The 26,419-nt window shown below is 36.4% G+C and overlaps 1 protein-coding gene across 17 annotated transcripts in view; it reads right to left on the bottom strand.

The window, feature by feature from the left end:
- Positions 1–26,419, bottom strand: part of GPHN (gephyrin) — a 300,275-nt gene that overhangs the window by 184,289 nt on the left and 89,567 nt on the right. For 16 of the 17 annotated variants that reach the window (XR_012673911.1, XM_075151848.1, XM_075151849.1 and 13 more), the window contains one exon: positions 21,122–21,200. The exons of the other annotated variant lie outside the window; for it this stretch is intronic. Coding sequence is in view for 15 of the 16 variants with exons in the window: in XM_075151848.1 (XP_075007949.1) it covers positions 21,122–21,200 (79 nt within the window). In the remaining variant the exon portion in view is untranslated. The remainder of the gene's footprint in view (positions 1–21,121; positions 21,201–26,419) is intronic. 17 annotated transcript variants of the gene reach the window in all.

Below are 26,419 nucleotides of genomic sequence, written 5' to 3'. Positions count from 1 at the left end.
TCAGTATATATTTTCCCTTCCATTTCTTAGACACTCAAGCGTGTGCACATGCTTGACACATGTTTTTGAACCATGCTTAGACACACAAAGTCCATGTGCATGCTTATGCCAAGGCTAATAAATATTAAACATTTATTTTAAAAAGAGAGGAAGTTTGGCTGCGATATGTAAAACCAGAAAATGGAATAATGGAAACAGTGATCCCTGATGTTGGAGAATAAGCTGGAATGAATTGCAGACCACAGGTCGAAAGAGCAGTCAGAGTACTTTCTATGATCAGGCGAAAAAGCATCCAGAAAATCTCTTTATTCTGAAAAATACCAATAAGGACTAAAGGGGAGAGCAGGATGACTCAAACTCAGGAAGAATAAAATGTGGAGAATATGTTGAAATGGTCTGATCATTCCAGATTCTAGATCAAATTGGTTCTTTACAATTTAAATCACAGGAAGACTGTCAGAACCTTTAAAGAACTGTTTTTAAAAAAAGAAAAATACTACAGTTCTGAAATTACAAGAATGATAGGGGAGTCTCAGAGACTAGCGGCATCCAGAAGGGCTACCACACTAGTTTACACAGTACTTCACCTTCCCAAAGCTCTAATGTCTCATTTCTCTCTACCACATTCTAGAGAGCTATAAAGTATGAATACAATCCAGTATATGATTAATGGCAGTCTTGTAACGTCTCTGTTTCTCTAGACAGTTAGATTCAGGGGCAGAATTTGCTGTTGTTTTTCTTTTTCCTTAATATATTAGTGTGTTTGCATATATATACATATATTGCCATGTGTGGCCTAAATGAGAGAACTAAATTATGTTTAAAATAGTCACCTGACTCAACTGCGGTTTTTTAGTGTATGCTATGTGTTGGGGAATATGAAAGGGAAAAAAAACACCCAATCTGTTCAGCCACAGAATGGAGTCATATGAATAAAACAACTCCATATTTGATCCATCCCTCTTCATACCTAGGAGGAACTTTCTATAGACAAATAGCATTACTGACAATGCTGAAAGTGAGATTTTATTGCATGTCACATAGTTATCTCCGCTCCAGATAATTTACAGTTATTTTCGAAGCCATCATCCATATTTTACAGCTGCTTGTAAAATACTTCTGTAAGGTTCAAACTCAAGTTATTGAAAAACATTTCTTTGTTTTTCATATATTATTGGCTATAAGGGTTTTTCAGCACTCTTATTTTTGTTTTCTGTAGTTGTCATTCCCTTTTTTCTCTGCATCTGATCATTTAAATGTCAACAAAATGTTTCTAGATGAATTTAAAAACTACTGATGTATTGTCTCTGCTATTCATGTCACAACTCATTACAACCCAACTCTTTCAATATTCAGAAACATGGTCGGCAGGGGATCTTAGACAACTTAAGAGGTCTTTGATTACATGTGGATTTGTGCATTTTTTTTCATTCAAGTCCTAAAAAAAATTACTACTTTTAATTTCAAAACAGCTTGCACAAATATAATCCATTGGCAAAATGTAACTATTAACTTCTCCTTACATGCAGCTTTAAATCACCTTGTAAGTCATTATCAGCTATGTTCTCCTGCCATCTATTTTGTATGATGTTCTCTTAAAAATAAAAATAATAGTTAGATAGAACAATCCCCTCCGGTTCCATTTTGCTGAAGCCCTTCTCTTCTTTATTTAGTACTGCTCCCCCTACAAGTATGATATTTAGAAAGAAGAGTAACCCACCTCACAGTAACAGAAGATTTTTTTTTTTTTATATGACTGCACAAGGTTACTGAGCACATATAAACAGTACTTACATCACACTCCTTTGGGTGACAGTGACCATAACATCCCTGATAGCTTCAACATGCCTCCAGCCATCCCCAAGCTGAAGAACACAGATGAGGAAGAGATTTGATCTCTTCCTCAGTTCCTGCTCCAGCACAGGTGAGTAGGAGTGAAAATAGATAAGGTGAATCCTAGTTCTGTAAAATAAGTAACTTAAGTGCTGTCATGTATATTCCGTGTCAGTGAGCCCTGACAATTTGCCTAGATAAAAATAGCAAAAGTGACAGGAGGGTATCTCTTCCAAAGCAGAAATCTAGTCTAGAAGTCTCTGCCACATAACAGTATATTCAGAAATGATAACTCCACACAGGTTTTAAAAAAATTTTAAAACCAGTAGAGACCTCCCACTTTCCAGCATGCCCATGTTGGTCTTCCTTTTATTGCTAACAATCAATTTCATGTATCTGGAGAACAGTCTTGAAAAACGCTTAACCCTGCAATCCTACTGGCAAATACCACAGATAGCTTAGATGTGTTTCTAGGCATCTGAAATAGCCAATACATTAACTGTGATCATAGATTCATATCAGAAAAGATTAAGCACCATGGATTTTGCTTACACTGTATCCCTAGAACCACCTTATATTAATTATAAGGCTAAATTCCTGACTATCAATAGACAAATGACTAACACAACCAACAGTAACATTGCTAATACTTCGCACAGTACTTCCTGAGCCATGATGCAGAAAGGAAATCAAAGATGGTCAGGACAACTCTACCTGCAAACAGGTATTGAGGACAGTACAGCATATGCATGACCCTCACAGACATTGATATCCAAAAAAATATATGAGGTTTGTGTACAGAGATACCTGGGCTTTATGAATAATCCACTGTAAGAAACTGCCATTCTCTTGCCAAATCACAATTTACGATTTTACTCCAAACAAGCAATTGTTATTCTGTAACCTGCCTTTTCCTTCCAGCACTAGCACTAAACACCTTCACCCTTTAGAGAGCAACAGTAATAACTACAAAAAGCCAGTTCGAAGAGCCCAGAAATAATCCAAATCTGTACTGAAATGAGTTTCAGTAGTACCTAATTTTAGGAACTGAGTTAAACTGCAGCATTACATTAAGAGAGAACATTTAAAGAACTGATAGAGAAACCACTGTAGATAATGTCAGTAGAATACATTTCAGGACCTTAACCTCTGGTAAAACTGCAAAATAATCTTATGCTGACAATGCAACAATTTAATTGCTTTACAAGGTCTTGTTCTATTTTGGATTTGCATTTGTGATCAAAGAGCTTACAGGCAGGTGGGTAGCATCACGTCAAGCAACAAAAGAACGAAAGGCCTATCCTGAGAAGAAGGCTCAGTACATATCCAGCAAATCAAACAAAATTGAACTAATAAGAACATCTCTTCCATTTAAAATCTAAAAGGTGGATCTAGAAAGCAGTTGCCCAAAGACCATTTACAAATGAAGAGAAAACTCCAGATTTTGTATTTTGTAAGACATCATCCCCCTGCCCGCCCAGCGGAATACCATAGGTAGATTTTACTAGGTTATTTTAACAGAAACTGTATTGTTAGCTATATTTTCATCTAAAACATGTCAGGACAAATAGTGGTGCTATCCCTCCACAACAGCAGTCAACGCTTTAGCTCATATTTCCTCCAGCCTCATCACCTGACTTTAAATGCTCATTGATGCATAATGCTACCCCAGGTAAGTGTCAAGATACATTTCATAGCTGCAGTGCCTCCATACCTTAAGCTGCTAAGAAGGCATGCTTCTCCAAATTCAGCAGTGTTCTTCAAAGCAGTGTTCTTCATGATTACCAGTGCATATTTAGTTGTCTTCATAAATCAGACAATAGTTATAGTAAATGGCTTTTAAAAAAAAAAATACACTTTTCATGCTCTGAAGCTTAGGTTGCAGATGTTTTAGTATGATGAACAGAATATCCTCTTTCATCTTAATTAAGGAAAAGTAAATATTCAGTAGTAGTATCCTCTCACAATTTGTTTAATCTTTGTAAGACTGTCTTATATAATAATTTGTCCAAACCCCACTTGTACCAAATTCAAAACCATCTGTAATGAATAAATAAAATGTGGCAGAAGCCTTTTACAAATGAAAGTCAAAGTTGAGTACCTGATACCTAAAAATGTTAATTCCAAGGTTATCTTTCTGTCACATCTATGGATGAACTCACAGTTCAGCTGATCTTTACTCCACAGTGGCCAATTCTTTACAGTGGAGCTCAGTCACTCCAATTCAATGGCCACATATGCCATTAAGACATAAACTCTGCAGGTGGATTTTTAAATTTCAAGTTGAGTTTACATTGATAGCAAATACATTAAATCAAATTTTGATTTGTAAAATGAACTTTGTATGAAAATAAAAAGATGAAGAAACCAAATAATACATAGATGCTGTTGATAATATAACATTATGATTGCTCAGTCATTAATTATTCTGTGAAAAATAAGGCAGTGGTATACGGTTGGTTGGAAGATACTTATTTTTGCTTTAAAAAATTGTTGGTTTTAAAACTTTTGCCCACATATGCACACATATAATATAAGTTAAGGACTAACTTGTGATTTTTGCTGACTAACTTAACAGAATGGCCAAAGATTGAATAGGTCACAAAAACCAAAGTAGACCAAAGATACTGTACACATCAAAGCTGAAGCACACAGACAGGCTCTTCAATTATTCGTGGCCCGTACCTGGCCCATAGGGAACTGCCAAAGTCCATTAACTGGCAAACATCGTGCAACTGAGAGGCATTCTTTGCTGGAGAAAAGAGATGAAGGGAGAAATACAAGCAAAGTATCAGATGTTTCCCACTCTGTGCTCTTGGCTGCAATTGCCCGGCTCCAAAATCATTTCCAACTGTGAACTTTGAGATTCTCCCCCTAGTACTTACTGCAGTCAAGGAGTACCTACAAAATTTCCATCCCAGAAAAAATTATCTGCAACTTGCCACCTTCAGCTTCTACAGGTGGATACTTCATACAGTATTGTAGCTTTATTGGCCCTTCTACTTCTACCCCAGCTCAATTTCATCCTCTGAACTGCACTGATACATACATGAGCACAAATACAAAATAAAGGTTTTCTAGCCCACTCAATTCTTTTTTCACAATCTTTCCCCCTTCTAAAACTAACTAAGTAAGTAGCTATAATACAGAAACACTTCAGGGAACTTGCATATTATTGGAGAGTTCCGTTTTACAGAGCAATTCAGTCTATGACACAGTTTTGCACTAAGTAACTTTAAAGCGAGTATAAAGCATTAGCAGTCTTCTCATTAAAATAAATTAAAATAATAATCCTAACTGAACAATTACTAGTGACAGATATTTGAATGATGCATTGTAATGCAAGCTTGCTACTTCTTTTTTAAAATCTTTATTACCTCTTCTGGTAGAATTCTCAGAGCTTTTACTAACAACGGAACTATTAAACGTAGGAGATGAAGGAAGAAAAAGAATCTTGGGTCTGTCTATCTGTTATTTTCAGAGAGCTATACCAGCATCCCACATCAGATCACAGCCAACTCTGTACCACAGTTAGAGTGGCACTGAGCCACAATTAATAAACCATGCCAAGAGGGAAAGCAAGTTGGCTTGTACTCAGCACTCTTCTACAGACATCTATGTTACAACCAGCCAGCTCAGAGTACAGAGTACTTGCTCGTCCTTATTTGTCAAAAAGCTATTAACAAGGCAATATGTAATTTATATGAACTACATAATTTAATTATAAAATGTATTAAACATGCTGCATGTTATAACAACGTAATTAGAAACAGTGTGCTAACTGTTCCATGAGAATGATTTAAATGAATAGTTGTTAGTAGCAAATATGACTAATTTTTACCAGTTTGAGATCTTTCATATAAAACTTGGTTATTGATATAAAACTTGGTTAAGAGCTACTTGATAATTTTCCAGTGAAGCTTTTTCACCAAAACATGTAATTCAATTAAAACGAAAATAGTTCATCATAAAATTTTATCAAAGTTCCTCAGTGAAAGGTTTTATGAACCCTTTGACATGAAATCAAATATTATGGTTTTTTGTTTGCCAGTTTAATTTCATGTTCAACATTTCACTCATTTTTACTGGCCAAGTACAAAATATTTATTGCTTGGTTCATCTGCTTTCCTCTTCCTTGCGGACTTAGGGCTTGCTTGTGTTTGCTCAGTATTTTTAGCCCCACTTGATCATACTGGCATATTAAATTTAACACTTAAGTTATCCATTCAGTATTTCTCCCTTAATCACAAGCAGCACTGAACATACACACACAAACCACTATTAGACTTTTATATTAATAGCAGTCACAAAACAAAATTTTGTCTTATTCCATGACATACATTTTACAAACTAATCAACAGTATTGGTCAGAGAAAGTTTTATTTTCTACTACTTGAAAACATGAACTATAACTGTGAATCTGAGTGTTTAAAAAGGCTCTTGATTATTAGATTCTGGTCAGCGTGACTCACTTTTAGCAATTTCCCCAAGATCAGCCTCTCCTCCCTGCCCAGCATAAAACCTTTCAACCTTCATCTTCCTTTTCTCAAGGCTGAGGAACATACAGTACAATCCTTTCCTCCAGTGATTGTGAGATTTTCCTCCTGTAGTTTGCTACTGCAGGAGGTGGCTTATTTTCTCCCATTAGATTGTTACAAGAGCACCCCAAAAGAAGGAGAAGAGGCGGACCTGCTGCTGAGCTGAACACAGTAACACCACCAGGTAATGATCAATAACTTCAGCTACCATTTTCTTCCATGTGTTTTAAAATGAAGCAGCAATAGAAGCAGCTGCAAAATCTGAATAGTCCAGATATATGATTGTATTATTTGATCATTCACTCCTGTTCCAGAATAATAGAATGTCAAAAGATTTTCTGATAAAGTCTCTCCTCAAGAGCAGCTTTTGCTGAGATAGAAGGGACTCCATGCTGGGGTGTGACTACATGTCTCACTTTGCTGAAGGAAGGGAGATCAACTTCTGGAAGCAGTCAAATGTATACAAACCTCCTTGTTATAAAGCTGTCAGTGTCTGATCTTTCCCATTACTCAACCTTGCTGTGTTTTAAGAAACACATATTGCTTTGTGATACTGTAATTGTAGAAACTACGGATGCCTAATTCTTTGTGGATATACTTACAGTCACCGTTCTTGTCAATACATTAAGTTTCAAAACTTGCCCTTAATGAGTGCCTGAATAATTTTCAATTAATGATTACCAAAGTTTCAGCTATCTCTTCTTGCTTCTCCAATGATGATTCCAACACAGGGCTTCTGTAAACCAGCTGAATAGTGTTACAGAGGACAGGGTGACACAAAAGCTTCCTATTAGGGTAACTAATAATCTGGGGAATTAAGGTCTGTTACAAATATTCAGCTAGTGTCCTGTCTTGTGCAGAAGAACAGAAGTAGTACAAAGAAACCACCACTTCATATGCCAAAGTAGCACCAAAAATTCATGGTCTTGAGAAGGCTCTGTATATATACACCACTACCTCAAATGAAGATGAACACTGAGGGAGAGACAAACAGAAAGAAAAGATGTGAAGAATAAAGATCCCGCTGATAAATTAAGGAATTCTCGATTAATAAGGGTGGGCAGTTCTCATTAGCCTGTCTTTCCACAGAAAATGAGGTTTTGGACAGAAACAGTTCTAATTCATCTGAAGTTAAAGAGTATTAAGACCTTGTTAAAAATGGAAGGACAAATTGGTTCTTTGTTGGGAAACAAAAGTGTTTGCAATCTTCAGCTAAGATGCCACTGAAACAAATTTTAAGAGAAATCGTTGCTGCATTAGAGAAATAAAAAGAAAAAAAAAACATTTTTAAGTACTGCTATCTTGCTAACCTTGCCACAGATTACTTCTATCCCTTCACAATATGTCAGTGTATTAAGCTATGCAGAAATATCCAAGCTGGTGAGCTAATGAAAAGCTTGGATACTGGTGCAACCATGATGAGACTGAAATCAAAAGCTGTGACAAAACCTTCCTGAGAAGCTGGATATTCATCCAGTCTACACTAAGCTTTGGGCTGCTGTAACCACATGACTATTATCAATATTTTAAAAATAGCTTGTGTATATCTATACATGCTGCAATCATTGCACTGTTCACATAACGTTCGTTCCCTCATTTACACAATGAAAATAATACTACCAAATCAAAGATAATAAAAACTAGTGACTGGAAAAAAAGGGTTTCGATCCAAAAAATTTTATCTTATATTAGAGCTTTTGAGCATGGTAAGCATTCACAAGCTCCACAAAAACCATAGTCAAACCCTTTTGTTTAGCACAAACAATAAATTGGCTAAAGAGATTAAAAGGCTTGAGAGTGCAAGGGCTACAGCACTGGCTGGAGTCTGAAGTATGTGCAGGAGAAGGCAGAACAAGAGGAACTCCTGAAGGAAGACAAAGGAAAAAAAAAAAAACAAACTCCTAATGTAGAATTCACTGCTATTATTGGGATTTCTGAGCAAAACCTTGAGCTGATAATGTCTTATTCTACCATGTTTAGAAAAACTCGGGGGTGTTTTTGTTTCACGCAAGTATCTTCAAAATGTTCTGCTCAACCATGCAGGCAGAAGCAGGCACACTTCTCACTGTGTCTGAGACACTAGTGAAAAGGGGAGAAGTTTTCTCAGTTTTGACTCCTTAAAAACACACTTCACAAAATTCTTTCACAATATAAAACCAAGTTATCTGTATAAATGCAAAATATTAGAATTGAAAATTAAAATTGTTCTGAAATCTCCAAATCTTTACTAGTTCATCTATTACTAATGCCTTCATTAGCAAATAATGAAGTACACATAGATACTCTATTTGAACACAAACATAACCTTTAATTCTTACCTAGCTTTTGGTCACAAATTCATTCCTTGAGGATGTATATTTAATGTTGTTAGCTTCTGAAGAACAATACAGAGCATACTGTTAAAAATACAAATCAGTCTGCCAAGTGTGTTGCTTCATCCCCTCACATGCACAATGGCCCTTGAAAAGCTATCTGCCTAAGGCTCATGGCAGGCAGCATTTGTTCTTAAGCCAGGAAGAGGTATAAAGAAAATCTATTAACTGTATTTCTTTGCATTTTTCTAGCAAATTCTTGTTTTCACAAGGGATTCAATGCTGAAAGATGCTGAATAATGCATTTTAAAGCCAACTGTACCCAAAGAATACTGTCAGAATACAGTACAATTAACTTACAAACTTTCAAAACTGATATTTTAAGTGTAGTTACAATGAAGTATTGTAAGTAAAGATTCTGAGAATCATTTTAGATGGGTTTTGGATAGAGGTATTTACTGTAGATTGGTGGAAAGCAAAGTTTGCAGTTGCTTATACACACAAAGCTGAGATGATCCACCTGTGTGAATGCATGGACAGGTGGGACTGGATGGTTGCCACTCAGGATGAGTATTTTCTGGGTTTTGTGCTTATTCCGTTAAAACCATTTGATTCTTAGAGTTTTAATGTTTCAAGAATATTGAAAACTCAAATACATTGTTGAATTTTTCTTAATGGTTTTTACTCAGCAACAGAAACGATATGATGATACTCCTGAAGCCTCTAATTTTCCCCTGAAATTCATGCTGGTTTAGATGAAAATGAGTTCTAATCTGCACGGAACTGTTATGATAGGTTGAATTAAAATTTATTCAAATCTTGTTCTCTAATTTTCAGAGCATCGCAAATGCGGTAGAGTAGGCTCAATACAGAGTTTCCTGAAGGAAATGCAGGCGATACAGGAGAGCTCCAGGCACAGAACAGACACAACAGCTGCCCATGGTACCACACTCTGCTTCTCAGCCCCGAATCATCAGCCGTACCAGAACTACGTGGTAAAAACGTCTCAATCACATTGCCCTGTATTCTCTTTATCTGTATAAGAAAATGAAAACAAAATTACATATTAATGTATTTCCTGAATTATTAGCAATCTCTTTGGTAAATGGCTTTCCAGGCTCCGTTAGAAAAGTGTTTTTTTATGTTAGCAGAAAAAAGGAAAGGATCCACTAAAAGTATCTTTACTTTAGAAGCACATTTGTATCTTTTAGTGCACCTTTGGGAAAAATGGAACACAGTAGACTAAAAAACACCACCTAATAAGTAATAATCTATTTTTTTAAAAAATCACAGGAACAAATGAAATATGTTTTGTTAAAATGGAGAAGAGGAGACATTCCAGTTTTGCATTCCCACATTTAATAGTCCCTCCATCATCTACTCTATAGCTGAACACTTGCTATTGAACGTTTCCACATACTGTACTGAGCTACAGAGCACATTAATTGTGCAGAATGCTTGTGACAATGAGAGAAACATACTGAATGAAGAGGGGTTGAGGGAGAAAAAGATCTCTTAATGTGTATTTTTTAAACAGGTAATTCAATCATGTCAGTCAAACGACACTCCAGAGCACGCTGTATTTTCTAAAACAATCTCCTATCTGAAAATGACACCAATAACAAATTTCACGGAAACACTGTATTTCCAACAAAAAATATCACTTAATAGACAAGATACATTCTCATACCCAAAACCAAATAACCAATAGAAAATAGAATTTTATTAGAATAAAAATTTCTGTTAGAATACAATGAAGGGGATTAAATTGGAGGTAAGAAGAGAGATGCTGCAGCTAAAGAAAATGCAAAAAGCTTAAAAGAGAATTAGTAAGCGTGTAAAGGGAAGCATTTAGTATTATTGTGTTTCTTTGAAATAACTGTCTGCAGAAAACGACTTGAGGTAATTTTTGAACCCTTGATATGTCAGTTTTGAACTTCAAGGCTGTCGTCATCCATAGAAAATATACTTATGTCCTGGTTATGCTCTTGTGATGTTTATATGTCAGCATGGATAAAGGGGAAAAGCATAAGTGAAGAATCCATGGTAAAATTCAAGTTATAGTGAAAGAAGGTGAGAAAAGTGTACATGAAAACGACATAGTTACTGTGGGATAACTATACTTCTTCCTTCTTAAGCACCATCTGTATAGATTTCTGCTGTACGGTGCTAAAAAGAAAGTGAGTTTAAAGAGTCCCCCAGAACAAATGATGGCAGGACAATTCTTTCTAATTAAGAAAGCAAACTAGAATTTGTGAGTAGTATTGTATAAAAGCATGAAAACATCTCTGGATAGCAATTTTCTGTATCTCAATGTCAGAATCATTCCTAAGAAGTGCGGCATAGGCTTCCTTTACATCCAAAGCTAGGTAGTCTATTATAATCTTTCAGTAGCAGATTATCTGCTTCCCCTGCTAACTTAATCTACACTGCAAACAAGTACACAAATTTCACAGAAGCCTTCTCTAAATAAGACACTCTTTCAAGTATTTATAGCTTTGACAAAAGGTATCCTCTCCTACAAAGAGACTCATGTCCGGGGCTCAGCTCACAATTGATTTTCAGGAGAAAGAACATTTCAGAAGAGCATTTAGTCATTTTTAATAGTGAGATTAGAGGAGTGAAATTTCCTCTCGTGTAATAAATTATTACAACCCCTGTGTTGAGAGGCTTTTGTTCCTCCAATACTAGGAGTTCCAAATTTAAATTCAGCCATGACAGGGAAGCCCACTCTACTTTCAAGGACAAGTGTTTGCTGACCCAATGGAAAAACATTTCAAGTTCGTATGTGCTCCACTATTTATGAAACTACTATTTCTGAAAGAAGTATATAAAAATTGCCATACCAGCTCCATCTAAAGGTCCACACAACTCAGTATGATGTTTCTGGTGTTGAGAAACAAATGCTTAGGGAATAAACATATGACATAGAGCATGATTTGTCCCCTGGTACACACTTACGGCCTCTTGCCATCTTCAGTTCAGGAGCTTTGCTGATCTAGATGCTGCATGCAGATCATCAGCTTTAACAGCCATAGTATATCCGTCAGTCTAATTCCTTTTTTGTATCTATCACTTAAACTCCAGGCTTCCACATGATATTACATCAATTATGAGATATTCAGTTCTGCTACACTTGAATAAGTATGTACTTTTATTCATTTTAAACCTGCTCTCTGAATTTTTTCCTGTCACAATTTCTGATCTGTGAAAAACAGTATAAATTGCCTCTGACTTTTTTTTTTTAATGTTATTCATTCTGTGTACCTCCACCATACATTGTTTCTTTGTTAAAGTGAAAAGTTCTAGTCTATTTAATTTCTCTTTGTGTGGAAGCTGTTCCAAATCTCTGCTTAGCAATCTTATGATCTATACCATATCCTTTTTAGAAATTAATACTATAGTCAAGATGTAAGCATATCCCAGGTTTATACAGTCATATAAATAGGTCTTCTGTTTTGTTCTTGATTTTTTTAGTAAGTCCTCATATCTTATCTTCTTTTCTGAGAATATAGAAACACACTTAATACACTGCTGAGTATTAAGAGGATCTTCTCAGAGAACCATCCACTGATGCAGGTTAACCCAAGATCAGCACTGGACCATCTCTCTCCTGTAGATACACACAATATTTTTCTTTCCAATATCTAGACACTATGAGAAGACAGCCCATTTAAATACCCAGAAAAGACTGGAATATAAACAGAAGCAAAGACTAGAGTCAGGAAGAATGAGGTCAGGTGAAGAGTCAGGTTAGCTAAGATTCAGATGAAGCCTGGAGGTGGCAAAATAGGCTTAGAAGAGTCACAGATCCTTAGAGAGTGGAAAGCTGATGAAAGTGGCAAATGCAACAGAAAAAGACCCCTCCAAAAGAAGCTTGAAATGAGAAGATCAAGAAAGGCAAGATAAGTTCACTAAGGTAAGACCAGAGAGTGCAACTAGAAGCTGTAGTGGATTTGGCTTGGATGAGAAAACAAAAAGCAAAGACAGAGAGATGTACAGCATAATCCCTCAAGGAAATCCCTAGCATTATACATGAAGCTTTTAAAAAGACCTTGGACTGTGATTTTAAAAAATGGAATATCGACCAGGAAACTGGGCTGCTGTGCCATTAAAATCAAAAGTAAATGATGGGCTGTAAAATTATATTCAACCAAATGAATACTTTACATTCTACTCCGATCTATTCTTATCAATTATTACTGCAAATGATTACAGAAAAAAAGTCTTCTGATATTTAACTCTGAGACTGTGACAGTACTTGGTACATACTCATTTTTCCTACTTCTTCTGTATAAAGTCATTTTGGTCTGATCCTGAATATACCCAGACACACAGGAGTCTTGTCGATATTCCTTCCAATTACAATTGTAATACTACTCCTATATGTACTGGGTCTGGCTGGGACGGAGTTGAGCTGGTACGTTCCTGAGTTTTGGATTTGTGACTAAAGCAGTGTTGGTAACACACCAATGTTTTAACTATGGCTGAACAGTGCTTGCACAGCATCAAGGTCTTGTCTTTTCCCCCTCTGCCACCCCAGCGAGTAGGCTGGGGGTGGGCAAAGATTTGGGAGGGGACACAGCCAGCACTACTGACCCAAACTGACCAAAGGGATATTCCATACCGTGATGTCGTGCTCAGCAATAAAAGCTCAAGGAAAGGAGGAGGAAGGGGCGTAACCTTACTGGTTGTGATGTTTGACTCTCCAAGTGACCCTTCTGTGGGCTGAGGCCTGGCTAACATCTGCCCACTGATGGGAAGTAGTGAATTACTTCTTTTTATTAAGGCTAGCTCTTGTACTATTGGAGAATGTAAGGTAATAAGAGAAAGGGATTTAAAAATTGCAACTGGAAAAATAAAAAAATCGGCATGAATTCTAAGTAACAAGCATAGTGGATACTTTTAAAATCAAAGTTTAAAAACATACATAGAAACAACTTTTAATCAGTTTTGTGAAACTCTAGATTGAAACTTGATCAACATTTTCCAACCTGTGTCTTATGTATTTCTTTTCAGACGTCAGACAGTAAACATAGTAAAACAGAGCAAAAAGGACACAGCTTTTCTTTAGAACCTTTTTGAAAATATTTTCTAGCATTTTTATTTATAAGTGAAAGTTTAAGTACATCTAATAAAAATAACATGAACTTTAACCCTGAAAATGAAGGATCTAGTAAATCTCCATAACTAATGATGATGTTTCTTATTCCAAAAAACATCATATATCCATTTATAACTGTTAGTTCCAGAACAAGCCAGAGAAAACAAACATTTCTTTAGACAGCTCCATAAAAAAGTGCATTTCAAATGCATTAAATTTAAAACTTCCTAATAACAAGGAGGATTTCTGGTTACAGATCCCATAAGCAAAGTTCCCTGAACACGTTTAGATAGAGGTTCCTGGCTAACAAACTTCAAGCAGTGCATCCCTGCACCACAGAGAAGTACTAGAACTAATACTAAAACTAGTACTAAAACTGAAAAGCCAGATGGAGCACGCAAGCTGCAGCTGCCATGCAAGCGAACAACCCTTTCCCCTCAGCAATGCTTATCAAGCCAGACATAGTGCTGGGGCTGCCTAGCCTCTAGTTCCAGATCAACTTTTTCAGTTACTCGATTAGCTCATAAATTTCTTAATTGCAGGCTACTGCACGGTATTGCAAGAGCAAAAGGAAGAAAATTCCTTCTAAGAATTTGGAAACTGTATAATGAAAGAAGGCGAGTTTGTTCTGAATGTAACTACTATTGGTAGATAAAGTTGACATGGAGCTTTAAAGAGGTTACAGGAGACTGCTTTGGGCCAAGAGGTAGAAAATTATTAGAGTTGAAAGCACTAAGCGCTTAAGAAAGACATTTCTTTTAGGTTCTGCTTTGCCACAGACTGCTGCTAAGTTTTTGCTTCAGACAAATGAAGTTGTTCCTACAGGTTTGAGTCATTAATCCTAAACAGCCAAAGAAAAATGCATGCAATATTAGCAATTTTTGCTACAAACTGCCAAAGATTCTCATATGTTGAGAAAATTCTTTTCTTAAAGAGCAAGTAATGGAGGTCTTCAACGAAGCTGAAAAGTAGATTTTCCTCAGATAATCAGTATGCCTAAACAGAGAGCCTCTTACAAAATGGCTGTAGAAAACATTTAGGGACTTGTTCATATGACTGGAGGTAAAAATTATTTGGCATATGAACTACAGAACAATCTCTGTGATACATTTGATGGAGTCTGGTTGGACTGTGGAGAAGCCAAGCATGAAAACTGGCCTAAGAAACCTTGGCCACTTAAGGAAAGCATGTTTTAATTATCTCGAAGGGAGGGTAAATACAATTTTTTCAGGCACATGCAAACTCTGCTTGCAGTTGAAGCAGGTAAAGGCTTGTCTCACTTATTCCCCCAGACTGATCAGAAACCACCAGGATAGCATGATGCCAATTCTATTTATACCAACTTTAAGAAGGGCATATTGGATTAGACCCATCATCATCAATTATTTTAGGCGGGTGTCAGATCTTTGGAAGTTTGCCAAGTACAACTTTTTCTTTAGATGCCATACTTAAAATAGGCTCCATTTCTGTTACACCTCAGTATGGCTCCTCTGTGTAACAGAGTACTCTGGGCTACCATAGTGAGTCCTCCATTTGTCCTGACAAAGATCACCCCATGAAATCACTTGATGCTTACAGATGAGCTCACTAACAGGAGACAAGAGAGGCAAGAGAAATATTTTTGTAAGCCAGGCCTATTAGGGAAAACGTGCTAATACAGGCAAATAATGGACAAACAACTGAGCATGAACTCCCACTAGAATGCTGCTGCAAAACAAAATAACAGCAGATAGGATTACAGGAAAAATGTTTCCTCTCTATGCTGCATTACTGAGACCGGCAGTTAAATAAAAGAAACAGGCATGACGTTCCTATATTATAAAAGGCACTGAAAAACTAGAAAGGCTGCACAAAGAGGAAAGGGAGAGAACTGGTATCATCATAACATGGGATTTGTAACCTTCAGCAAAATAGAATATGCTACTGATTTTCAAATGATGAGCAAAAGAATGAACTACAATACTTCCAGTTATCCTCCATAACTGCTAGACAGGTTCCTTCAAGTAAAGATAGATGCTGTGAAATTTTAGATCCACAGACTTAATATGGTATTCAGGTCTTCAATCCTACAGTATTGCTTGTGTCCTCAGCAAGGTAAAAAAATCAGAGCTCCTCAAGAATTCCTTCCTCAACTTCAGTCCTTATGATTAAGTGACAAATTCTAAAGCTCTCACAACACTTCCCAGAAAAAGTATCTAGTTCCTCCTTCTGAGATTGTAAAATACAACAAGGCAGTGACAAAGACAACTTCTGTCAGACTTCTATCTCCTGTCATGGACAAATGGAATTCCAAGTTCATCCAGGATTTTCTAACACAGATCTATTAAACTTGTGGATCATTAATATTTTGGTTGTCTTTCTAATACAATTACATGGAGGGTAAATAACATTTTCTTCTCACAATTTTTACAAAAAAAAAAAAGCTTCTGTAATACACAGGTATTAAAACAACTTCCGACCTCCTGTCAAAAGTTACCTGTTCTTACCTTTCTTAATTACCCTCTCTTAATTGAAGTCAGCTAATCTGAAGGAGATATGAAACACAGTTTAAATGTGATGTGATTTTGCCTAGAAAGAAGGAGTAAACATGCTTCAAAGTCAGATGAGACCTTGATGATAAAAGCAGTTCTCTGAACTCTTCCAATCTGGACAGATATTGACGGGAACAGGCAAAATGTTTGGGGAGGACTCATATTTGCAGTGCGGCTTCTACAGATCCAAGTGCAGTGCAGATCCAAGAATCTCTTGGATCTTGTTCATCTCAAGCTCTGAAGATGTTTCCAAAACAAATGTGTATCAGTAATTATGTGCAGCTGCACCTACTGTATTGCACAGAAAAATTAAAAGCATCCTCCTTTCTGTCTAAACAAGTATTCTATAGACTTTATGCCTATATACAGGCTACAGCTAAAAGGAACATCTTATAAAGTGATGCTAAGAGCTAAAACTTGGGAATGTCTACACATAGAACTTCTGCTTGAAGTAGGTGGAGGTATACCTAACCCTCTAATGATCTGATGGTTCATGCTTCAGAGGTGTATTTAAATAACTTACAATTAGAAGAAATTCAGTAGTAAAGAACCTAGGAGGAGTTTCAGGTGATAGCCATGTTGAATTCTACCTAACACATTTCTCTCCTAAGCACAGATTGGGTATTGAGGATGGAGAAGGAGGGGAAGAAAGAGGGTAGCATTCAGTCTGCTCCCAAGCAAGGAGTCAAATGAACTGATCAATTTTCTGTCTTTCCTTGAGCACCAGCTTAAGAAATTTTGCCTTGCTACAGAGCCTCGAAGAGCAGCTTAAGCTGTTCCATTGCATTTTACCTCAGCTGAACATAGTCTGAAAAACATCTGCACCACTGTCTAAACCACCAGCTTAGTTCCTTGCATTTTACCTCAGCTGAACATAGTCTGAAGAACATCTACACCACCATCTAAGAACCACCAGCTTAGTTCCTTAGTTCCTAAGAACCAACAGCTCTGCTGTTTAGGACCATTCATGGAAAGACACCTGTAGTCTTCTCATGTAGATAAATCTCCTCTGTAGAATGCAAAATTTTAAGTATCTTTTATGTGTTACTGGAATGGTAGGCAGGGCTGGAGTGGGTGCATTATCTAAACCAAATCATAGGCTTTGAATATTCATAGCCACATTAAGTTACCTGTATAGCAATCAAAAGTTCCATCTGGTTTTTGGTCATATTAACTATGCTGATGCCAAACTGCCAGAATGCTTATCTTTTTCATAGAAGAAAAGAAAAAAGGGGGGGGGGAAGTTTGCCCTTCCAGCTCTCTACACTTACATAGAATCAAATATATGTAGACTGTAATCTGCAGAGCTCTCCCCGACACTCTTAGAAATAGATTCCAGTTTCTTCATCACACTGACATTTAAAATGTTTTCTAACTATCCAAACAATCTCATCTGCTATAAATTGAACTAATTCTTTCTCGTCAGCCAAAAAGAACAATCCCTTTAATTATCTTTTACATACTGTAGGCGACTCATACTTCCTCTCTTCCACTGTTGTTTTCTAAATTAAGTAACACCTGTCATGCACTGCACTTTCTAACCGCCTTCTCTTGCCATTCTCCTACACATCTCTACATCTTTATGTTTTGTGTCCAAAACTGGACACTGTATACAGCAGAGACATCACAGGGCTCTAAGCAACCTGATCTAGTTGAAGATGTCCCTGCTTATTGTAGGAGGGTTGGACTACATGACCTTTAAAGGTCCCTTCCAACCCAAACCATTCTATGATTCTATGATCAGCTGCAATAAATAAAGAACAGCAGTTAACTCTCAAACCACCTTTTCAGTTGAACTTCTAATCAACTTTTTGTTCAAATTCAACTTTTCTGTAATTAACTACAAAATGAGATTTAATTGTAAAGTTGTTGCATACTTCCTTCTCCCATAGTCAGTCAATAACTCCCCACTTTATTTTTATTTGATATGCTTGGTTTTTTATCTTAAGCAGCATTCCTATTTTCACTGACAGAGTAAAACACATACAATAGAAAGAGATGATCAAACTCCTGATTTATTTATTACTAACGATGAAAGAATTGAAAGCAGATCAAGTTTACAGAGGCCAGACTGCTCAACCTGGGAAATCAATTGGGGAAAAAAGACTATGCTGACAATTAGGCACACTTGATATAAATCAGACACTAATCAAAAAACCCTACAATGCTGTCTTTATATTTCAATGTAAAGACACACTTTCAGCCCTCCAGAAACAGCCTTCTGCAATAACAAAAGAGAAGTTGTCTGTGATGGAGCTAAGAGTGGCAAACAACAAGGGAGGTGCCAATGTTGCTTAGAAAACTGTGAAGTAGCTAAGTCTCACAAGAAATGGACACCATTCAAAATGCATTTTACATGATGTATCAAACCATCCTAATCTAAAACCACTTACACTTTTTTAATACTATCCTCTCAGTCTATTATACTGTATTTCTACCTCTGCTGCTAACCCATCATCTAGTAATGTGAACTCCTGCTAAAAATATACACTGATTATCTATTTACATGCTGATGAACCTAAAATCTCTTGTACTCTCTTTGTTAAACTATTTTATTAGTGTCATACATTACGAATGCACTGCAAACCCTTAGAGTGACAGAGCCATTCGCAGAGAAAGCACCAGAATTTTTTATGTAAATCTGATGTTGGTATCTGACATTAGATTACAAAGAAAAGAGGCAGTTCATCTACAGTCAGAGTGAATGAGCATCAAAGAAATCGTAAATTGTAAATATTAAACTGGAAGAGGATGAACCAAATATTATTTTGCTATTTCAGGTATCATTATAGGGGGAAAATCTTAGCCAAATGCTCTAAAAATTTTAATTAATCTTTATTCTTATTTTAAAAAAGGTTAAAACATCTCTTTGGCTGGCACTCTCATGTTTCAGCCCCACGCTGTCCTTTGCATTTCTCTTTGCATAATAAAGAATTCAGATGCCATGGGACCTTAGAGTTGCCTACAAAAGGCTGGGCTGAACAATATAGCCTTGTATCGTTTCTTCATTTTGGAGATTCACTCACACTATTACACATTTTGCAAGAACTCTTAATAGGCACTCAGTTGTAAAACTGCAAGAATATAAATTTGGAAAGACAAAACAAAGCCTATACATTCCTATCATTAGGCAGGAAGAAGCAGACTTTTCCTGCACTGTAATCTGTCATGCAATAGAAGTGTCGTGAACAGTCCTTGAGACCTAACAGATGCTTTGAGACTTTATTCAATCTTTCAAAGTGATAAAAATGGCTACATTGCAGTCACAATGCAGTCACTTTGCTTCTTATGCTATAAGCAACATTTATTCAATCTTTCAAAGTGATAAAAATGGCTACATTGCAGTCACATTGCAGTCACTTTGCTTCTTATGCTATAAGCAACAGAAATCCGTTTCATTTATTTTGCAGATTACAATAATTTATTACAATCTTCTTCATGTAAGTTACGGTCAAGGAAGGAAACTAGAAGATTTCATCATTTCTGGTAAACAGCAAGGAAAATGATCAGCAAGGAAAATGATCATTCTACAACAAAGGCAATGCATCCTTTCTGAAAATAAACTCCAGAAGTGCAAAACCAAAACTACGTATAGCAGATAAGCATACCTGCAGCTCAAAAAACCACATACAATTCTCAAAAAAAAAAAAAAGGCAACAAACCAACAACCAAAAAAAATACTCAAAAGGCAAATTTTGATTGAAAATTAAGACCTTTGAAATAGCCTTGACTTCAACACTTAGATAGTAATTATTAAAAATTTACCTATTGCATTCATTCTGTGAATCTCAAGCAACAATTATACTTGTCCCCTGTACCTCCATCATTTCACAGGTATAAATTATCAAATATTACATACATTATGTCAAAATTTCCCAAGAATGCATGTCTATATGCATATATGTCATTTACCTGTAGCAACACGACAAAATAAGTCCTGCATCTACTTCCTTACTAAATATTCCCTGTAACTGAATTACGATTTACATAGTATTTTCCACTACTTCCCAACCGATACTGAAAAATGTGCTCTGCCAGTGTAAAGGCTCATCATGTTAGGACCTACTGTGAAATGCACTATCATTCATGTTAAAAAGATGTGAAATTTTTCCCTCTTTCCCTTTCCTCATAATGTGGTACACTTGTGCACACTAGCAAGAACATTTTCAGCTAGTACTAAAGTTAACTGAAGAAAAAAAAAAAACACCACAAAAAAGTTTGGTAAAATTTCAAGTCTGTCTCAGAGCTCATGAGGTTGAATTTTATTTAGAAGAAAATAGAATACTGAGATGAAGACCTCTACTCTTGTCATGAGGTAAAAATTAGATCATCTACTCATATACTTGAATTAAAACAGGTAGTAGAGGAAGAAATAAATATCAGTCATATGAAATCAGATACAGAGAAAAAAGATTCTACGTGTTAAGATAACTGACGATAACATAATTATCCAGTAATCTCCTAAGTTATATGCAGTTCCTCCTTCAACAAAGAGGGGTGACGTTGTGCATACAACTCCTCCACAGAAATACCAGCATGCACAATTTGTTACCTCTGATGACTGCTCTCGTACCCTTTACCGTATGTGCTCACTGGATGTTAGTTCATAAACAGAGGTAGGTAAACAACAATGTGGTTTTAATATTATTTGTCTGTATTAAAGACTAACAACTTGGCAAGCATATTACCACTAAAGTACTACGTACACTTCATCATACTACTACTTTATATAATTACAAAACTACTCACAAGGATATCACGAAGAAGCTTTTCTTTGCTTAGCAATAAGAGCCAGATACTCACAAAGAAGGGTCTTGGACCAGATCTTTAAGGTTTATCCCACTACGATCCTCGGCAAGGTTCCTGAAGCAACTGTCACTCACTAAAAAAAATAGAAATAAAATTAAAACAAAACAAAACAAACCAGAGAAACAAAAAATGTGGAAATTTAAGAACAAAACGCAGTTCTTTTGATCAACTAGAAATGCTTTTTGGCTTTGGGTGTAATTTGAAGGTTCATATATAAAGTCTGATTTTCAGTGAGGTTTCACCTAATTTAAAGATAAGTCAGCTCAGTGGAAAGTGATAAACACTATCACAGATTACATGGAAGCAATCAATTTCAGCTGCTGTCCTTACTACTTCTCCACCTGTGGCTACAGAAAGTCTCAAACACAAACACTGTATGTGCAAGTATACACGAATATCCATACACTTAACAGTAGAGTCTTTAATCATGCACTGGTCAGTATTCTTTACCTAATCAGAAACAGTGAGAGTTGCTATGTATTTAAGTTCATAGTTGGTCATGGGTTAGTAAAGGTGTTTAATATGAGCAATAGCCAAAACAAACAATTAAGAGAAAAAATTTATTCAAACAGCTTATAATTAACTTATAAAGTGCATTTACAGCAGCTAGTTACCATAATAATTGAAATCACAACACCGTAAATTTCACAGAAGTTTAAAAGTGTATTAGCGTGCTTTCATTTTCTTCACAACATTGGCGGGGGGAGGGGGGGCTGTGGGGCAGAGTTTTCTTTCAGAGGGGAAGAGACATAATTTAAACCTGAAACTCCAAACCTGTTCTCTTGGCTAATTCTCTCAACACATGTACCCCATTCCTACAAATGGGCTCATTTCTCTTAATGCCACAGTCAATTTGAGGGGTGGAAAAAAAAGTAGTGGCACAAATGCTTTTAAAAAATCAGCATCAGTTCAAAGGAATTACAGTTACTTCTTGACTACAGTAAACTTTCTGAAGGACATAGAGGTGGTTATATGGCAAAATCAGTGTAAGGATCCATTTGCCATAACTAGCAAGGTGATCTGCCAGATAGAGGACAGCTTACGAAGAAATGCATTACTGCTCATCTTCCAACACAGAATACAGCCTCGCATTTGGTGAGAGGGGATGGGTTTACAATCATCTGTAAAGGCAAGTGTTCCTACTTCTTTCTCTCTAAATGCAAGATACTCTTTTTAATTTACATTTATAAGTATTCATGTGTATCACCAGCATCAAAAAAATGTAAATCATTCCCAAAATATGTTATTTTCACAGATTACGATACATACTGTGACAGACCTACCTAACACACTACAAAACTGCAAAACGTTTCTACTAGTACCCCTTGTTGCCAACGCATCTCACAAGCGTGAAGCCTGTTAAGTCTGCTGGAAAAGACATGTACTGGAAGAAGTGGTCCCAGAAGAAGGGGCTGGGGTAGCTGTCGGAACAGATACTGGCCCTGGCTCTCACACAAAGCCTGACAGCTAACAGTATATGACAATAACTGCAGTATTTGTCAAGCGTTGATAACATTAAGAAGTTTACCCACTTTGCATCTCAATACTGTAGTAACCACTTGATATCCTAAGCTTCTCTTACCTGCTGTCTCTGAAAATGCTAATAACAGTTACTCGTCACATGCGATCCCTGAAAGCCAGGCCGTATATCACAAGGAGCCTCTTGTCTTTGAGGCTTTGATTGCCACGGATCTTCAGTTTAAACAGCAGCTACTTGTGCTAACAAAGTCCAGAACTCCTGGCTTGTTCTTCCCGAGACAATTTGATCATCGTCTGCTAAACTGCAATTTAAATGTACTGAGTTCACAAGAGTTACCTACCTCGCCAGGGGAAGCTCACCTTGAACACCCTGGGCCTTCAGAAATTTTTCATTCCCATGCACATCTATTGCACTGAACCCAAGATCCTTGAATTTACAAAGTCTCTAACTCCTGAGCTAAAGGAGCAATTCCAAGATCAGCACACTTGCAAACAACATACACTCTCTTTATGGGAGAAAAAAAATCCCAGCTAAGTTGATATTTGATAGTTTATATTTGTCTCTTGTCAAGTTTAGCAACAAAACAGCAAACAACATTTTACCTACTGTCTTGTCATAAATCCTACATTAGTGATGTATCGACGTATCTCCTATGTCAACACTACACATCATGAATAAAAATGATAGTCGATAATGTTTTTTCACTGCCAACAAATCAAACATTTCTTAAGTATTAAATATTAAATCTAAATATGCTGCATTTTTTCTACTGTCTTCTCCAATCTCCTCATCGAAAGTAATCACAATTATAATTGAAGAAACTATTGCAACTGTTCTAAAACTTTTTAAAAGGGAAAATGAAAAATAACAACAGTAAGACCGGCCATTATTTGTCTGTATAACTCATGAAGTTTATTGAACAAAATGTGTTTCAAATAAATGTTTAAATGAAAGCCTAGATTTGCCAGAGACTCTTTGTCTTACTTGTCTCAACATAACTCTAATATCCTTTCTATGAATGAAGTTGAAAACGGCAAACCTTCCCTCTAGTTAGCAGCGCTGGGCAATACAAGCTTTTGCTAAGACAACTAACTCAACATCAGTCAAATATCTACAAACTTTGAAAAAGGTATCAACCTCATCTCCCCCCCAACCCCCTTTTTTTTGTGATTGTAGGAAAGTCAGAACACTGGAAAGCTGCAAATTTGCAAGCAAGCCTCTTCTTAGGTTAGTGTTCTAGCCCAAATCAGAAAACATAGATGCCTCAGATAAATGTGAAAAATTTCAAACACAATTTTCACAACCAAGAATTCCAACAGTTTAGTTAATATTCACCAAAATAAAATTCCTGAAAACTAACATGTGACTATAGTTGCCAATTAAGTTAGTAGCATTGATAGCAACAGGAGAGCTGCCAGTAAGAGGAAATAATTCAATGGAATGGGCTGGAATAAAACCTCTTACAGGAAGACTTTGGTGCACTTTACTGACCTGCATACAAGCAAGCCACACTCCCTCACATCCTTGCGAACTCTAGACCAGGAAGGAAAACAAATGCTCAGCAGTAAACACGGGGTGGAAGCAATCAAGCTGAGTAGATACTACATTTCTCACGGCTTAGAAAACCATAAATCAACACTGCATGTATTTTAAAAAATTGTATACTCTGATTGGAATGCAAGCAGGTCATAGGATGAAACTATGTTTGATGGTATGGCAGAATAATCAGGATGATCAAAGGTGCTTTAAGGTTTGCGGGAAGAAAAGGCAGAAGAAAACTCTGCCTCACAGCCACAATTTGTACTACATACACAAAGGCCATGCCTAACTTCTTGTCTTTAAAGCACAGCCAAGGGAGACTTTTGCATAGGACATCTATATGAACACACCCCCCATGCAGGATTTGTCTTGTTTCAAAATCTAATTTTTATTTTTTAACTCCCCAAAAGTTTATAAAAGCTAGTATTTAAGCAGTGTTGAGTGCATGGTTTACGGAGAGATACAGAATTGTTAGCTGCTCCCCCCTATATTATACACGAGGTGGCTGAGCCTCTGATCTGTATTACACCCCCCACATGTATTTCCTTATAGACAGGGAGAATCACAACAAAAAAACCTCCCTAAAATTCCAATTTGCTCCATGGAGTATTGTACATACAACGACATTCTATAAGGCACTAGAAATGTTTTTTAAGAAATTAAATATTGGCACAAATATCACGGGCATAGACTTGACCCACTCCTACTGTTACATGTATCAAAAGTGAAGAGGTTTTAGCAATAGCTCAAAATCTCCCAACATTCATCCTACTTCCAGCTCCTGGTTTCTGTTACAGATGTCCTGTTTCTGACCCCCATCTAGTTTTATGCCTGGGAAGCAAGAGAGATTGGAAGCCAATAAGGGAATATAGTTCTCACTGTCAATTACATGGCATACAAAATTCCGTATGAAAAGGTTAAAATCAGCAGTCACACTTTAATGTGCAAACATCCAGTTTACAACAGTTGTGAAGCCTTCCCACTTGGCATTTGTGAACTTCTAAATCTGTCCATATGGTTTTTTTTTCTTTGCTTTCTTTAACAGAATTTTAAATGAGACCATACTGAAAGAAAATGGATTATTAGTCTGTTGATTTCCAAAATGAGAAGTAGAAGAGAAGTTCTTCAACTCTGAAGGTAAACTAATATTTTCTTCAAGTGGAGGCAGGATACAGTCTGTTGTGAATGTCATCCTTTTTTTTTTTTTTTTTAATGTCCTACAATTTGAAAACAATATAGCCCTTTAAAACTGTCACTTCTCTCACACAGTGTATTCCCAGTAAAAAAAAGCCCTCTTTAGATCAAAGCACTTCCAATTTCACAGCTGTTAATGGTCATTTTCATATCATATGCTTTAGAAAAAATGCAATCATTACCCTCAAAAAATGAAGGGCTATCTATAGTTTTGTAAAGAAAATGAATAATGTTTACCTCCCCAATATCAAAATATGCAATTCCAGAAAAGTGTAAACTACCATTACTTGCCAGATTTCCCTCTTGATTCTTAGAATTCAGAACTGCTTTTAGACTAGTTGTGGTTACCTGTTGATAAAAATCATCCTGATAACAAAAATGCTACACTCGGAAAGATAGTCTCTGATAACTGTGATGCACTATTTACTTCAAAAATACATGGGCTACTGCAACACTGAACAGTATACGCCGAAGTATAAGGTATCAGTTTCTTACATTTTTGTCTTTTAGTGATAACATCTCCTAAGTTCAGTTCTTTTTCTCAAGACTTCTTCATCTGTCTGTAATATTTTTGGCACACTTTCCATAGCAGATCTCTCTCCCTTACCCCCCTTTTTAGGTTTTTATACCAGATTCATTCAGCAGCTGATAAATACAAAAAATATTTAATACACTTGGGATGTTCTGGAAAGTATTGGTCTGGCACAGCATTGTATTCTAGTCTCGTTTTGCTTGCAGTAAAGCATTATTCAGAAGTCTAATTTCAGATTCAGGTGGTTCTGTTCCATCTACTGCATGCAAATGTAGCAGGATTCAAGGATTTTGTTTTTATAGGCCCAATCTTATACACACTGTAGCGAGCGCCCACTTTTACCTATTGTAATTTTATATGTTGTTCACTTCAAGACATAATGAACACTGCTAAGGAAGCTTAAGTTTTAGGATATAAAAAGGTAACAGCATTTTTTCTCAGACCTCAACTCTCCCTTCAAAAGCCTATTCTCCTGCAGACACAGAATTCCTGTCCTATAGGCATAGTTTAAAGAAGGCAAAGGAATGGGATAGTATCAGAATGTAAA

The sequence above is a fragment of the Calonectris borealis genome, chromosome 5 (assembly GCF_964195595.1).
Source record: "Calonectris borealis chromosome 5, bCalBor7.hap1.2, whole genome shotgun sequence".
Classification (NCBI taxonomy): Eukaryota; Metazoa; Chordata; class Aves; order Procellariiformes; family Procellariidae; genus Calonectris; species Calonectris borealis.
Note: the sequence above shows the minus strand (reverse complement) of the source record. Positions and strands in the feature narration are given on the sequence as shown.